The sequence below is a fragment of the Coptis chinensis genome, chromosome 5 (genome assembly GCF_015680905.1).
Source record: "Coptis chinensis isolate HL-2020 chromosome 5, ASM1568090v1, whole genome shotgun sequence".
Taxonomy (NCBI): Eukaryota; Viridiplantae; Streptophyta; class Magnoliopsida; order Ranunculales; family Ranunculaceae; genus Coptis; species Coptis chinensis.
The window spans coordinates 36,642,551-36,657,623 of NC_141460.1; the positions used below are offsets into that span (position 1 = coordinate 36,642,551).

At 37.9% G+C, this 15,073-nt stretch overlaps 1 protein-coding gene across 1 annotated transcript in view; it reads left to right on the top strand.

The window, feature by feature from the left end:
* GSL8 (glucan synthase-like 8) overlaps nucleotides 1–15,073 on the top strand; it is a 67,510-nt gene that overhangs the window by 9,672 nt on the left and 42,765 nt on the right. Inside the window, exons 16-23 of the mRNA XM_086559960.1 lie at nucleotides 75–264; nucleotides 345–397; nucleotides 3,060–3,120; nucleotides 3,243–3,324; nucleotides 11,890–11,939; nucleotides 12,134–12,220; nucleotides 12,354–12,439; nucleotides 12,519–12,546. Coding sequence (XP_086416086.1) covers nucleotides 75–264; nucleotides 345–397; nucleotides 3,060–3,120; nucleotides 3,243–3,324; nucleotides 11,890–11,939; nucleotides 12,134–12,220; nucleotides 12,354–12,439; nucleotides 12,519–12,546 — 637 coding nt within the window. The remainder of the gene's footprint in view (nucleotides 1–74; nucleotides 265–344; nucleotides 398–3,059; nucleotides 3,121–3,242; nucleotides 3,325–11,889; nucleotides 11,940–12,133; nucleotides 12,221–12,353; nucleotides 12,440–12,518; nucleotides 12,547–15,073) is intronic.

Consider the following 15,073-nt stretch of genomic DNA (forward strand, 5'->3'; position numbering starts at 1 on the left):
TGCTCTATGTTGTATGTCTCAGAATTTTCCTTTCAACTAGAAAAAGAGAACTTACATACCAAATTAAATTGCAGGAAGGTCTTAAATGAGAGGAATGATCGGAACTCGAATTCATTCTATTTTCGTATATACATTCTTGTGCTTGGTGTTTATGCTGCTTTACGCCTTTCCCTGGCAATATTACTTCAATTTCCAGCATGTCATGCTTTGTCCGAATTCTCTGATAGATGGTCCTTTTTGCGGTTCTTCAAGTGGATTTATCAGGTATCTTATTCTCCCCTGCAAATTATGATTTTTGAATCAGGATATGTTCTCTTAACACAATACTCTGGCTTCATTTTCAGGAACGGTACTACGTAGGGCGTGGCCTCTTTGAAAGGATGAGCGATTATTTTAGGTTTGTTGTAAAACTTTTATGTCCTTTACTTTGTGGCTTATTGTCTGTTTATCTCTGCGTCATTCCACTTGACTGTAATATTGCAATGGAAAATATTAGTAGCTTGGGTGCGATTGCATGCTCTTGAATTGCAAAGGTCTTATTTACTCTATAGTGCTATCCTCTATTATCCTTCTTTATTCTTTTCCTCTATTATCTTCCTTTATTCGTTTTTTTTTGCTTACAGTTGGCATGTCCTAAAAAACACAATTAGAAACTCCAGAAAAAAAATGTATCTAATCTGAAATGCAACAGGTCATATGAATGAAAGAATTTAAACACACTTGAAGGCAAGGTTTAAAAAAGCGCATCGGGGCTTAAGCCTCAAGGCGTGCCTTAACCCTTCCAGGGGTTTTACGCCTTGCAGCTTAAGCCTCAAAAATTATACATGTATACTGTGAATCTACAGCCTCAATGGTGCGAGGTGTGCACTTTGAGGTTTAGTGAGCCTCAGCCTCACTGGAAGCCGTGTTTTACCCCAGCCGAACCCTTTTTTATTTTTATTTTTTTCCCACTGTTTTGGCAATTTGAGTTGTATTAAGACTAATATGTGCGTATTAGGTTATGTTTTGTGCACCTTACTTGTATGCAAAAAAAAGTGTGAGTCAGTGAGTGTTATTATGTCTATGACTATGTGTCTGTGTGAGTCAAGGGGCTGATGCGTTTTTTAAAACACTGCTTAAAAGGTTTTAGGCTGTTGTAGTTGTGAGGCTATGGTCCTTGTGCGATGTTGCATGGGAGGCTGAAGGCATTGACATGGCTATTCAACATGGGTGGCAACAGGTTTGGATATAGACTGACTTAGCTGTGCCAGCAAAAGCTTGTCAATCTGACAAGATGTGTTGGAAGATCAACGCACTTTGGAGCAAGGTCAAATATAAAGGAACTTTTATGTTTTTTATATAGATAAATATAAAGGAACTTGGTTTCACTTCACTAGCTCCTAGAGAGAAGAAACTTTGCAGCTGACCTTTGTGCCAACAAGGGAGCTCATTTGAACAAGGGTAGTAAGCAATGGTGGCATCGCTGACCGGTGACCGCCACTCTTAGGGGAAACCTACGGAGGAAATTTTTTCCACTTAACATTTACAAGTCTGCAAGTTAGGTCATCCAACATTGCAAATTAACTTATTTCCATTGACTACCATGTTTTCCCATGGGAAACTGTGTTGTCAAACCCAACCGTCTTCCCCCTCACCCTTGTAACCTATGAAGCACCGATACGTCCCTAAGGGTGAAGTATCCGTGTCCAATGCGTGTCCGACACGGATACGCCCCGATACGCGTCCGATACGTGTCGGATACGTGATTTGGAGTATCCGATTTTATAATTAATTTTTTAATTTCCGACACGCGGGGGATACGTGGGGGACACGCGGGGGACAATAATCTCACACATACAAGAAATTTTTTTGGAACTTTAACAAAAAAAAAAACAAGTGAAATAAAATCCAAGTTAAGAAGAGATGCAAGAGAAGAAAGATGAAGTGAATCCAAGTTATACATGTAAGTTGCTGCTTAATGTGTTTGAATTGGTCATTTTATGAAGTAGAATTGCCATTTTAATTTGAATTTGGTGAAAAATGCTCAATTATATAATATTTTTATATATATATATTATTCAAACGTGTCCATGACGTATCCGTGTCCTATATTTTTGAAAAATGCCGTGTCCGCTTATCCGTGTCGTGTCGTATCTTGTCGCGTATCGGTATCCGTGCTTCCTAGCTTGTAACGTTGCTGTTAATAAGAATTGACCCTTTGCAAAAATATCTGTGGGCCTTTGAGGTGAGCCTCGAGGCATAATCCTCAATGTATTTTTCAAATACTGAATAGAATAGTATTTCATACCACAAGAAAGAAAAAAGTTGTCACATTTTTACTGCTCTCAATTGAATCTTGGGAATGGGATCACCTAAAACTTGACAAGAAACTGCTCCGTTCTACAAACCCTTGTTCTTTAACAATCCCCATTCTAAGAGACCACAAAGTATTGCCTCAGAGTCATTGCTAATGCCTTGTATACTTTTGTTTTATACACTGATTCCAACTTAACTAAGGGACATATATTCTTGGAAATTCATCCACGCCAAAGAAACTCTATGCGCAGCTTTGAGATGTTTGGACGTATTAAACCCCATTCTATGTTGAAGTCAGTAAAATTGTTTGCTTTTAGAACATTGATATTAATTTTAGGAACTACGTATTACTCTATCGAAAGAACTATTGCTTCTAAGCCCTCTCTGGCAGTCAATCAACAATTCTAGGCACTTTTCTGAAGTATTCCTTATGAACCAACAGATTTGTGATCAGAGCATGGTTCCCAGAAGCTTCATTAGGAAAAAAAACTTGTTTTCTGTATGGATAAAAAGTTTGTTTATTAGTGATTAAATACTGGATACTGCATACACGCTTGTTTGATAGAATTTCTCATCGTTGGAGTGTAATGTTTGCTATTTAGTTAATATCTGAAGTTTAAGTATGTTCTCGTAACCAGTAAAACTTTTTGTGCTGCAAATTGTCATAGCGCTCATGCTTCTTGATTACTCTCTTGATATATATGTTACTTGGTTTCGTTTTTGTTTGTAATTGTCTTGCACTTCATATCTTTTCCACAACGCAGATATGTGCTTTTCTGGTTGGTGATCTTTTCATGTAAATTCACATTTGCGTACTTTCTCCAGGCAAGCATTTATATTTATTAAGTTTTAAGAAGATGATGCCGTTGGTAATCCTGAATAATATGTATCCTGTAGATAAGCTTTGCTTCTTAATACCATTATGAATTGTATTTTTTCTGCTACAGATAAGGCCTTTAGTACGACCGACAAATATTATTGTTGACCTCCCAACTCTACAATATTCTTGGCATGATCTTGTCTCAAAGCGTAAGTTCTATTTCTTTTAGCTGTTTCTCCAGTTACCTTGTTTTATTGCATGTTTGAGAGCACAATATTGGCCTCGGGTTACTCAATGTCTATTGATTATCATTACTAATATAAAACAGTGACAAACAATATAAGATGTGTTATCTGATGGTCTTCTAATGTTGGTTTCCAATTAGCTAAAAGTAAACAGAACTTGGCTTGCCAAATGAAAAATGATGAACTTACCAAGTACATTATAAGGTTGTCATCCTCATCTATGCCTAACTAAAATGCTGCACAGCTGGATAGATCATGAGTCAAATCTTGAAAATTTCATTTTTCTCGTAACTTTAGTTTAAAGGTCATCTCCACAAAATCAACTTGAAACATTTCTAACATTTCCTAGAGAAGGCTGCAAATGGAAAGTTATGGACTAATCAAACAAAATTCAAAAGCTGATTTTTTTTACCAGGTCAGGAATTTTGAAATGAGCTGATCTTTTGTGATGGTGATTGTCCATGGGGGGAAGGTAATATGCACTTAAAGTGTAGTATAGCTAGCCATCCCAAATAAACACCCGAAATGGACACCCCTACTAAAAGGTGGACCTACACAGCACAAAAAATCAGCTCATTTGAAAATTCCTATCCATGTCAAAAATGCCTTCAAGTTTTAAAATCTATCTAAAGGTCCACAATATTTAAGTTTTGTTCACATTTTTGCTAAGGTTGAACATATCTATATTTGTTTGCTCTTTGGTGTGGATGAACTCCACGGTGGTGTGATCACATCGCCAATAAGTTTGCTACTAATTCCTTGTGTAGGTGCGCTATTGACTAGAGGTGTCAATTTGGGGTGTTTATTTGGGTCGGCTAGCTATCCTGCCCCTGTATACATATTTCAATGTTCTGGTGTTATTTTTCCCTTCAGTTTGGATAGTTTTGTCTATTTCCTCGATCTGTGAAGGAGATGATAGCATCCTCAGTATCGAGGCTTCATTCCCTGGAGGGTAGCAATTTAGGAGATTGTGAAATATTTGTGATTCTGTAGGGTCTCTGGTTGGAGAGGGACAGGAGACAGGTCAAATCCTTAGTGGTGGCTTAGAATATTGTCTTAATCAAAGGTCCTACTTTTCTCTAGTCGACGATTTGGAAGGAATGGATGGCTACACCTGGTATGTCTAGATGGTATTCCTTCTTGGACAATAAATTGAGGGGTGAATTGAGTTTTTTTCATTTAGTTTGCTATTGGAATTGTATAATAGGGTATCTCATCTTGCATTCCCCTTTTTCTTTTGACTAGGCATAATATACATTTTTGCAGATGACAAAGAGAAGATAGATCATAAGCACCTTTTCTTTTCCCATAGCTTAACCACGACAATAACTATTGATGTGAAAGTTTGATAGGATCTGGTGTACAATGGTCGTGTGTATGACCCGAGTACATGCAAATGTTTAACCCTATGTGTGTGTGATGAGAATATGTAGTGGACCTGTCAAAGTTCAGGCCCAAGTCTTTCGTCAATTATTATTATTGTTTTTCTTAAATTTATTTTAGTGTTAAGCAAAAACCCTAGATTGTAAGAAGGGGGCTTAGAGTTGACACTAATTTAATTCGCGCTTAGAGTTGTAATCCTTAGACAGATTTCTAGTTTCAGTTGAGTGGGAGTTAAAGTGGTCACGTCTGATTCAGCTCGTGGTCCCAAGCACGACGTCGGATCATTATCCCATTTGTTTGGTAAAACAGGCTGGGGTAGGAAGACCATCATCTTTTCGCTTTGAGCTCATGTGGTTTTCTGACCCTACCTTCATGGATAGTTTTAAGGGGTGGTGGACAGAGAATCAGGAAGGAGACCGATCGAGTATTATCTTCGCCAAGAAACTCAAGTTTGTCAAGGATAAGATCAAGATATGGAACAAAACAGTTTTTGGGAGAGTGGAAAAAAGAAAAGAATCGTTAATGAGAAACATCAGGGACTTGGATATGAAAGAGGAGGACCACAAGCTTTCGGGGGAGGAGTGGAACAAACGGATAAACCTCATGGCAGATTTTGAGAGCGTGGCCAGAATGGAGGAAACGTCATGGAGATGCAAGTCAGGAGAGAGGTGGTTAAAGGAGGCACAATCTAATACTAAATTCTTCCATCAGTGTGCGAAAGCTAGGAACAGGGAGAATTATTTAGATAAGTTGATTATAGAAGGGGAAGAGGTGAGGGGGGATGATAGTCTTAGAGAGAGGGTGGTCGAGTATTATTCGAATATGTATAGAGAGCCACATAATTATAGACCTCAGGTGGATAATTTGGATTTGGTTGGCATTTCTGAAGAAGAACGGAACGAGCTTGAGACTCCTATGGAGGAAAAAGAGGTTTGGGAGGCTATGAAGAGTTTGAAAAATGATAGATCTCCAGGTTTAGACGGTTTTCCGATTGAGTTCTTCAGAACGGTTTGGGAAGTGGTTAGAGTGGACTTCATGGAAATGGTTCGGGACTTCTATGAGACAAGTTTCTTAGCTCACAGTCTTAACAACACGTTCATTAAATTGATTCCTAAGAAGCATGGAGTGGAAGACATATCTGATTTACGTCCCATTAGCCTCATTGGTAGTGCGTATAAAATCATTTCTAAGGTCTTATCCATCAGGTTAAAGAAAGTGTTGTTGAAGGTCATAGCTCAGGAACAAGGGGCTTTTGTCTTTGGGCGTCAGATTCTGGACGGAGTTTTGATTGCTAACGAGGCTATAGACGATCGAAGGAAGATGGATAGGCCAGGGATGTTATGTAAGATTGATCTGGCTAAGGTTTATGACCATGTGCATTGGAACTTTCTTGATTACATCATGAGGAGGATGGGGTTTGGGGCAAGATGGAGGGGATGGATTCGGAGATGTGTTTCTTCCGCATCTTTTTTCATTCTCATAAATGGAACGCCAGTGGGTTTTTTTAGGAGCTCCAGAGGTATAAGACAAGGGGATTCTTTATCCCCTTTTCTCTTTATCATGGTGGTTGAGGTGTTTGGCAGGATGGTAGACAGAGCAAATTGTCTAGGGGTGTAACGGGTGTTGGAAGGATTCAGGGTGGGCAGAAATCAGCTTTTGATATTGCACCTCCAGTTCGTGGATGATACCGCGGTGTTTACGGGGCATAGTTTAGAGCAGTTGAGGTATTTTCGGGGCATTCTGTGTTGTTTTGAGGCGGTGTCTGGTCTCAAAGTTAATATGGGGAAAAACACCATTTTTGGAGCAACGGGAAAGGAGGACCTGGCCTTTATGGCGTACTCCGTGGGGTGTAATACGGGTTATCTCCCATCTAGATATTTGGGCTTACCTCTCAGGGATTCTTACAGATTTGTATCCATTTGGGACAGGGTTATAGAGCGGTTTAGCAGGAGATTGTCAGGATGGAAGGGTCTTTTTTTGTCCCCGGGTGATTGGGTCATCCTTATCAAGAGCATCTTTTCGAGTCTTCCCGGTGTACTATTTGTCTCTATTCTATATGCCATCCACTGTTGTCAACAGATTGGAATCGATCATGAGAGATTTTCTGTGGGACGATAGCGATGATAGACACAGATTTCACCTCGTGCGATGGGACAGGGTTTGCAAGCCAAAAAATGATGGAGGACTGGGTATTAGAAGTCTACGGCAGTTTAATCAAACGCTTCTTGGTAAGTGGCTCTGGAGGTTTAGGGAGGAGAGAGTCTCTGGAAGAGTGTTATTGTGTCTCGGTTAGGGGAAAGAAATGGGGGCTGGGAGAGCGGGCCTGTTCATACTGCTTATGGATGGGGAATATGGAAAGGGATTTAGAAGGTCAGAAAGTTTTGAGAACATTGGCTACAGCCTAGGTAGTGGGGATAGTATCCGATTTTGGGAGGATGTTTGGTTGGAGGAGAGAACTCTGATGATGGCGTTACCTCGGTTATATGCTCTAATTGACTCAAAGAATAAACCAGTTCGCTGGTTCATGCGGGAAGATAATGGTTCGATTGCTTGGAACCTTGGGATATATGGGGCTCTCTGTGACAGGGACATTGCTAGTGTGGCTGCACTTATAAGGAAGTTGGAACTCATTCCTAATGTGAGATCGGATAGAGATAAAAAACTGTGGCTCATCGACAAGAAGGGAATTTTTTCTTGTAGATCATTTTATTCCATCCTTCATTCAATGCTTCAATGTCCAGGTATGAGAGTGTTGCATGATTTCCCTAGTCATATTATATGGTGTTCTAAAGTCCTTTTGAAAGTTGCTTTCTTTGTATGGTGTGCATTTCTAGCAATGTTCTAAAAAATGCTAGGCGGTAGTCGGACGGTAGGGGAGCGCCTAGGCCTTCTAGGCGGCGCCTAGACGGGCTAGGACATTAGCATATATTTTATATATATATATATATATATATATATATATATATATATATATATATATATATTATTCTAAAAAGTAGCTACTTAAGTTAACCTAGTATACCGCTAAGCGGTGGGGGGAGCGGAGTGGGAGAGGAAGATGGAGGAGTGGAGATGGAGAAGGAGGAGTGGAGATTTAGAGTGTCCGGAGAGAGGGGAGAGGAAAAGGGAGAGTGAGAGAGAAAAAGAGAAAAGGGGAAGGAAGATGAGGACGGAGACAGGGGTAAACCAACCAAGTTGGTTTTGTCCAGATAACCCCCCTCTCCAAAAAATGTTCGCCTCCACGGATTAAAATAAAATGCGTCGTAAAACTTCACCTATAAAATGAATTCAAACCTAATTTTTTGTGGTTATGAAGCACTCACCATAATGATTATCTTTCCAAAATTTCAGCTCATTTGGAAACTTCTAACATAGATAAAAATTATTGTCATCTTTAAAAAGAAATCTAACGGTCCAGAAATGTTGAATTTTTGTAATTGTTTTTTGCCAATGTTAGAGGTTTCCAAATGAGCTGAAATTTGGTAGAGATGATCTTAATATTGAGTATATCATATCCACAAAAAAATAGGTTTAAATTCATTTTGTAGGTGAAGTTTTACTTACGTACTATTTTAAAGTTAACTTAAGTAGCTACTTTTAAGAGAAGGACTATATATAACTAATATATATATATATATATATATATATATATATATATATATATATATATATATATATATATATTTTGATAAAGCCCATTAGCCATTTAAAACAGTTTTTGCTAAGTTTAGATCTTGAATATAACCATTCCAAAAAAGCCCAAGTCCACATTGCTTATTAAAAGCCCAATTTAATCCTATCTAAGTATCTATGGAAAAAAGAAACAAAATAGCCCAAGCCCACATCCTTTATTAAAAGCCCACATCCCTTATTAAAAGAAACAAACCCTAGATCTTAGATCTGGGTTGCAGCCGCCGGCCATAGAAGAAGATGGTCATAGCCGACCACATCAATCCACCACCACTTGAGGAATCCAGGTCAGTCTACTCCATTTCTTGCTTTCTTCCTTCTTTCTTAATCTTTTTTTTTTCTTTGAAACTGAAAATAGATTCGAATGCGAATCTGTGTCGCGTCGGTGTTGGTGTCGACACGACATGGGACACGCCGGAATAATAGGCGTACCCATGCAACACAGAAAAAAAACAAACTGGACCTTCTAAACCGTCCAACCCCGCCTAGGCCGATTAATCTGCTGCCTAGGCCCGATTAAACGGTCCACTGTTTTATCAATCGATTAGAGCGAAATACAGTATGGCTAGGCACTGCCCAACGCCTAGGCACGGCTTAGACGGCCGCCTAGGCCGTTTTTTAGAACACTGATCTCTAGGCAAGATTCTGAGTGTGGATAATCTTAGGAAAAGGCGTATTAAAGAGATGCTTATTAATTTCTGCTTTCTGTGTTTGAGGGCTGGTGAATCGGTCAGTCATATCTTTCTTAGATGTCCTTTTTCTTGGAGTATTTGGTGTTTTTTTGTCTCGGAATCAGGTGTTTCGTGGGTATGCCCTAAGTCGGTGAAGGCTTTACTAGCATCTTGACACTTGGATATCTATTCTCGTAAAAGGAGACGCGTATGAAATATGCTACCTTTTGCTATCTTATGGGGTCTATGGCTAGAGAGGAATAACCGCATTTTTGAGGGGGTGTCTTTGCCTAGGGAGAAGGTGGTGTTGACCATCAAGGCGCTACTTTGCTTTTGGCTGCGCATTTATGATGAGTTCCGGACGATACCTTTTGAGAGTTATGTTTATAGATGGGAGTCCATTATGCTATGAGGACTCCCATAGAGGTTTTTCGTTTTGTTTCTTTTTCTCTGGTTTCTTTCCCCTTTGGTTTTTTTCACCGTTCTTGTTTGTACAAGTGATATCTCATCCTTTTTTTTTTAATTTTAATATATACACCTTTACCGAGAAAAAAAAAAAAAAAGTTGTAATCCTTAGATCTCACTTGTCATTAGAGCTTCAACCACATTGTGTGATGAAATATGTTTTTTACATAAGGAAAGCAATCGATGTTATCAAGGGGATATGAGAGTTTAACGAAATTTGGTAAGAAGCGGGAGCCCAAGTGAGTGCAAGCAAGTAGAAGACCAAAAATCTATAGAAAAACTAGAGGGAAGGAGTTGTCCTTATTTATGAGTTGTCATTTAAGCTTCAATCTTTGTTTGACGAAATATGTCATATAGACATGGAAGCAAGATATCAGAGGAGTACAAGAGTTTAACAAAATTTTGGTGAGCTATAGGAAGTCCAAGTGAATGCAAGTGAACAAAAGATAAAGAATCTGTTAAGAGGAAATAGAGAGAGGACTATCAAGTGGGATAGAGAAAAAGCTTCACTGAGGATAGCATGGAGGATATTAAAGAAGAGGTTTGTGGAGAAATTGTCAGAAGAGGAGGTAGAGGGTGAGGTTGAGGAATACGCTGGTTGGTGCCATGTAGCTAAAGGTTGTTTGGTGCCTAGTTGGTGCTATTCTTCTCGGTCTCCCTCTTTCTTTTTTTGGTTTCCGGATTTTTCTGTTTTTAAAGTATCTTTGTGGTGTGTTGGGGCAGGGGCCAAACTTAGGTGGTCTTTGCCATAGATGAAAAGATTGAAATTTCTGAAATCTCGATTCTTATATTTCAGTAACCTTATCCATTTTCAACCTAAGTTCTCATAAATTTAATTAATTTCTCCCAAGTGAACCATATTTCCCCAATTTGATTTAGATTGGTTGCTTTTATAGAATAGGATTGAGAAAATCATTGATAAAAATCTAAGTAGCTACTATTTTTGGTACTGGTAATTGAGAAAATCGGGGTTTAATTGGTTTGAAGGATTTATGGAGTTGATGAGGAGTATCTTTGGAGAAGATGAGGTTTTCATTTAGGAAACGGATTAATAAACTTATAGGGCAACAAACTTGTGCTCTTTTTTCATTCTGGGTAATGTCAAGATTTCTTGTCAAAAGGAGATTTTTTTTTTTTTTTTTTTTTTTTTTAGTGGGATTCTGTCTACACGCACTTAACAAAATTCTGATGTGCCAAGCCTCTTTCTTTCATGTCAATTTCTTACTTGAGGACACATAAATAAAAAGTTGACGTTACCCTAAATGAAAAAAAGTGACAAGTTTGTTGCCCTAAAAGACCATTAAATCTTTAGGAAATAGATCTAAAATACCCATAATGGAGATGCAACAATTGAATAGATTTTTTTTGATTTGGGAAGTTAGGCAACGTTATTGGTTCTCCCTCTCTTCTGGAAGAACGTAAGAGGTGAGGAGTGGTTTGAGCATTGAATTTGAAAATGAAAAGAGGAAGAAGTGAAAAGAGGAGGACGAAGTGTTATGCTCGTCTATTTTTAATTTTATCGAGCATCTCACAAGTATTCGTAAATCTCACCTAATTTTGTGAGATTTCACAATTTTTGAAAGGTTGGAACTGTTTCATTTAGATCAGTATTTCGCATCCATCTTGTTTTGAGGAACTCAAAAAACAAGATTTTGTACATTGGTCTTTGCTACCTAATTCAAGTGTTCATGTAACTGTTTTTTCTGTTACTATCAATTTTCTTGTTTATCCGAACAAAACCTTCAATCAATTATTCTAGTTGTTTTTTTAACTATATATGTATATATATGGGCTGGTTACGTCGACATACATAAATGACAGACATACGCAATCCTACCTACCAATGTGATGAACTAAGAGCTGATTTTCTGGGGATGTGATCTCCACAATATGGAGATCATCTCTGAAAAAAAGTCAGCTCCTTTGAATATGTCTAACCCTACCAAAAATTGAGTTCAAGTTCGAAATTTAACTGACGATCCAGAATTTTAACACTCTTTTGACGAGACTAGACACATCCGATTGAGATGATTTTTTGTGGAGATACTATCCATGGTAGGGAGGTAATATCTACCAAAAATCAGCCCTTAGAGCAGTGCGCAAGTCCGCTTTTGGATTGCGTATGTTAATTATGCATGTCATTTCTGTATGCCGACGTAGCCAGCCACATATTTTCAAATTCGAATGAAGTTTAGGAACTTTTCTCTTCAGATGTCAAGACGATCTTTACTTATTATGATCAATTACGTATTCCTCGTATTGAATGTTTAAAAGATTGTAGGTGCGTAATTCTAAATTTTACTTGTTATATTTGTGACAGACAATCATAATGCATTGACGATTGCAAGCTTATGGGCTCCTGTTGTGGCTGTGAGTATTGAAGTTTGATTTAGCTTCTTTAGTCTTTATCTGAGTGTCAGACATGAGAAAGGTTTCAGTTATATATGTATTGGGTAAATCGAGGAACCTGGTCATTTATTAATACTCAAATGTTTTGCCTAGATCAAGATTGAGAAACTTGTGGTTTTCAGCTTGTACAAATTTAATTATGTTCGTAACTGCAGATTTACATTATGGACATCCACATTTGGTACACACTGCTATCTGCTCTTATTGGTGGCTTGATGGGTGCACGGGCTCATTTAGGGGAGGTATACTCTCCTTAACAGTTTCTTTTTTGATATCAGTGCTTTTTGTATGTTGCATGTGTATGTGTTATACTTCTCCATTCGATGCCGATTCTTTTAGAAAATTCACAGAGCTTTTATGTGGATTTTATGTCAGATACGCTCGATTGAGATGGTGCAAAAGCGTTTTGAGAGCTTTCCTGAAGCATTTGTTAAAAATCTTGTGTCGGCACAGACAAAAAGGTGTTGTTTTCAGTTAGTAGTTCTGCTATCTTGCCTTCCATTTGGTATGACTGACACTTTTGCTATTTCGTGTTTACAGGATGCCTTTCGACAGACAATTGCCTCAGGTAAGCGATTACTTTGTTCTTCCTGGCTGTTATGATTTTTCCTCTCTTTTTGTGTGAAAGTGTTTACAATGGTTCTGGATTATCTTCTCTTCGTTTGATCATTTTTAGTGTCTTGTAAAGCTTATCTGTATAGTCATCTTGGCTTTGGCCCCTTGAACAGTCCATAGGGGTTTTACTGTTTTATCTTTTTTGGGTAGAATGATTAGTAGAGCTAACGAGCTCGGCTTTATCGAGATTTTTAGGGTGGGACAGGACTGAGTTCTCGCCTCTCATCTGCAATATGCAGATGACATTGTGGTGTTTTTCCGTAGGGACCTCTCACAACTTAGATTCCTTCGTGGGATTCTTTGTTGCTTTGAGGTGATCTTAGGGCTTTGGGTGAATATGGCAAAGAGTAAAGTGTATGGGGTGGTTGACACGAGCGATGTTGATAGGATGGCTGGACCCATGGGTGCTCCGCCGGATTGAAACATAAATCATGGAATATCTTAGCTACTATAAATAAGCAGCCGAGATCAAGGTTAATATCACAATAGCGCGAATCTGTCTTTTCCATTTCAAAGTATATGCTCTGCACTCGCCTATTTTTGTTCAGTTTCTAAGAGTTAACTCAATTTGGAAATGACTATTCCTTCCCTTACATCTTCTTTTTGTCTGTTTAGAGAAAGTTATTCCAATCTCCATATGTGCCAGTTATTATTTTCTGATATATAAAGTCTAAATTCAGTATTGTTTTCACGTTCTAAATACTTTCCATTTGGAAGTACGGCTGTCAATGGATCGGCTTGGGGTGGATTTTGGAAATACCAATACCAAACTAGTATGATTGCAATCCAAACCGATAAGAACCAAACCAACCCGAACCGATGATTAGCAATTGTTATTTGAATAAATGTTTTTGGCAACATGTGAGATTTCTTAACCTAAAATATCTACATTGATGTTGTTATAATCTCAGCCTTAGAACTAGATCAAATCTTAGATTAGATCAATTAGTTCCAGTCACATATTTAGGGGTATAAAACGGGCCGTGCCGGGCAGGCTTATGTAGTGAGGGCCAATGCTAAAATTATGAAGCCCTAACCCTCACCTTAGCCCTCTCTTTAGAGAATTGAGGGCCAGGCCAGAGGGTCGGATTTGATTACTCTCTTAAACCCTTTATTTACAGTATAATCTTGCTAAATTGATACGTGATAAATTAATTATCACGTTTAAATAATAGCTTTTCTCAATCTCGACTTTGGTTAATGTCCTTAATTAATAATTTGGCTAAAATTTGTAAGATAATAAAATTCAAAAGTTTTGTTCTTAAGTTCTATGTGCCGATGTATCCCATGAATAAATAAAAAGTGCATATGAGACCAAATATGATGTGGTGTTGTAGGTTGTAGAGTAATTTGTGTTTGATTAGTTGAAGTTGATTAAAAATTTCATTACCGTATACTAAGGATCATATCACATCACTTTGATTTATATTTCATTCTAGCTTATTCATAAAGAAGTGACACGGGTTCATATCCCGACAATGGACAATTTGTTCTTTTGAACTAAATTTTTCATGTAACGTTGGAGGAGCCTACACAAGGCACTAATTTATGTAAAACATATTTTTCATTTTGCTATTTATACAGTTACTTTTTAACAAAATATAAATAAATTACATAGAGAAGTTGTGAGGGCTTTAATGCGGGATTTGTGAGGGCCTTAAGGTTTGGTTGAGGGCCGTCCTCATGCTTTCATATTTAGGCCCTTACCCTCCCCTTAAATTGCATGAGGGCTTTTTCAGCCCATGGGCCGGGCCGAGGCCCCCCCCGACATATTGGTGTATAATTTTAGAAAACCTATACAAAATTAATTACTTATATATTATTATAATGCCCTCATATAGGTTCGGGTTCATATCGGTTCGGTTCAAGACAAATCCATAACCAAACCATATCTAATCAAAACTGAAATCTCAAACAATTACCAAACCGAAACCGAATTACAAGAACTCAAACTGCTTCTTATTGATTTGGTTCGGGTTGCATAATGCGAACCCATTGACAGCCCTATTTGGAAGTTCCAATCCAGAAGGACCCACACACAAAATACAACGAATGGTTGAAGCTCACCAACATATCTTGTGGTATTCTTTTATAATCATCAATTTCACTATGATTTTTTAAGTGATTTAATGACGATGTATCACAATAACTCAAATTTGTTTGCTTGTGGGGTCCATCTAAGTCGTTTGGTTGGTTATTTTAATGACTTTAAATGCTGAAAGAATATCAAACTAAAAGTCTAAAGCGAAAGAACGGTTGTGCACTCCTCACATACAGGAGGTTATTGGTTTGGAACTCAATAGTGTTATTGTTGTGGCTCCATGGTCAACAACAACCTCTTTTTATTTTTATTTGTTATTATTTTTTTATTTATTTACTTTTTTTAAACAAAATAAAAAAAAATAACTTTTATAAAGAAAAAGGTTTCTTTTGAAAAATTGAATGGAGAACTATAAGGAACATGGGCAAAGCACTCACTT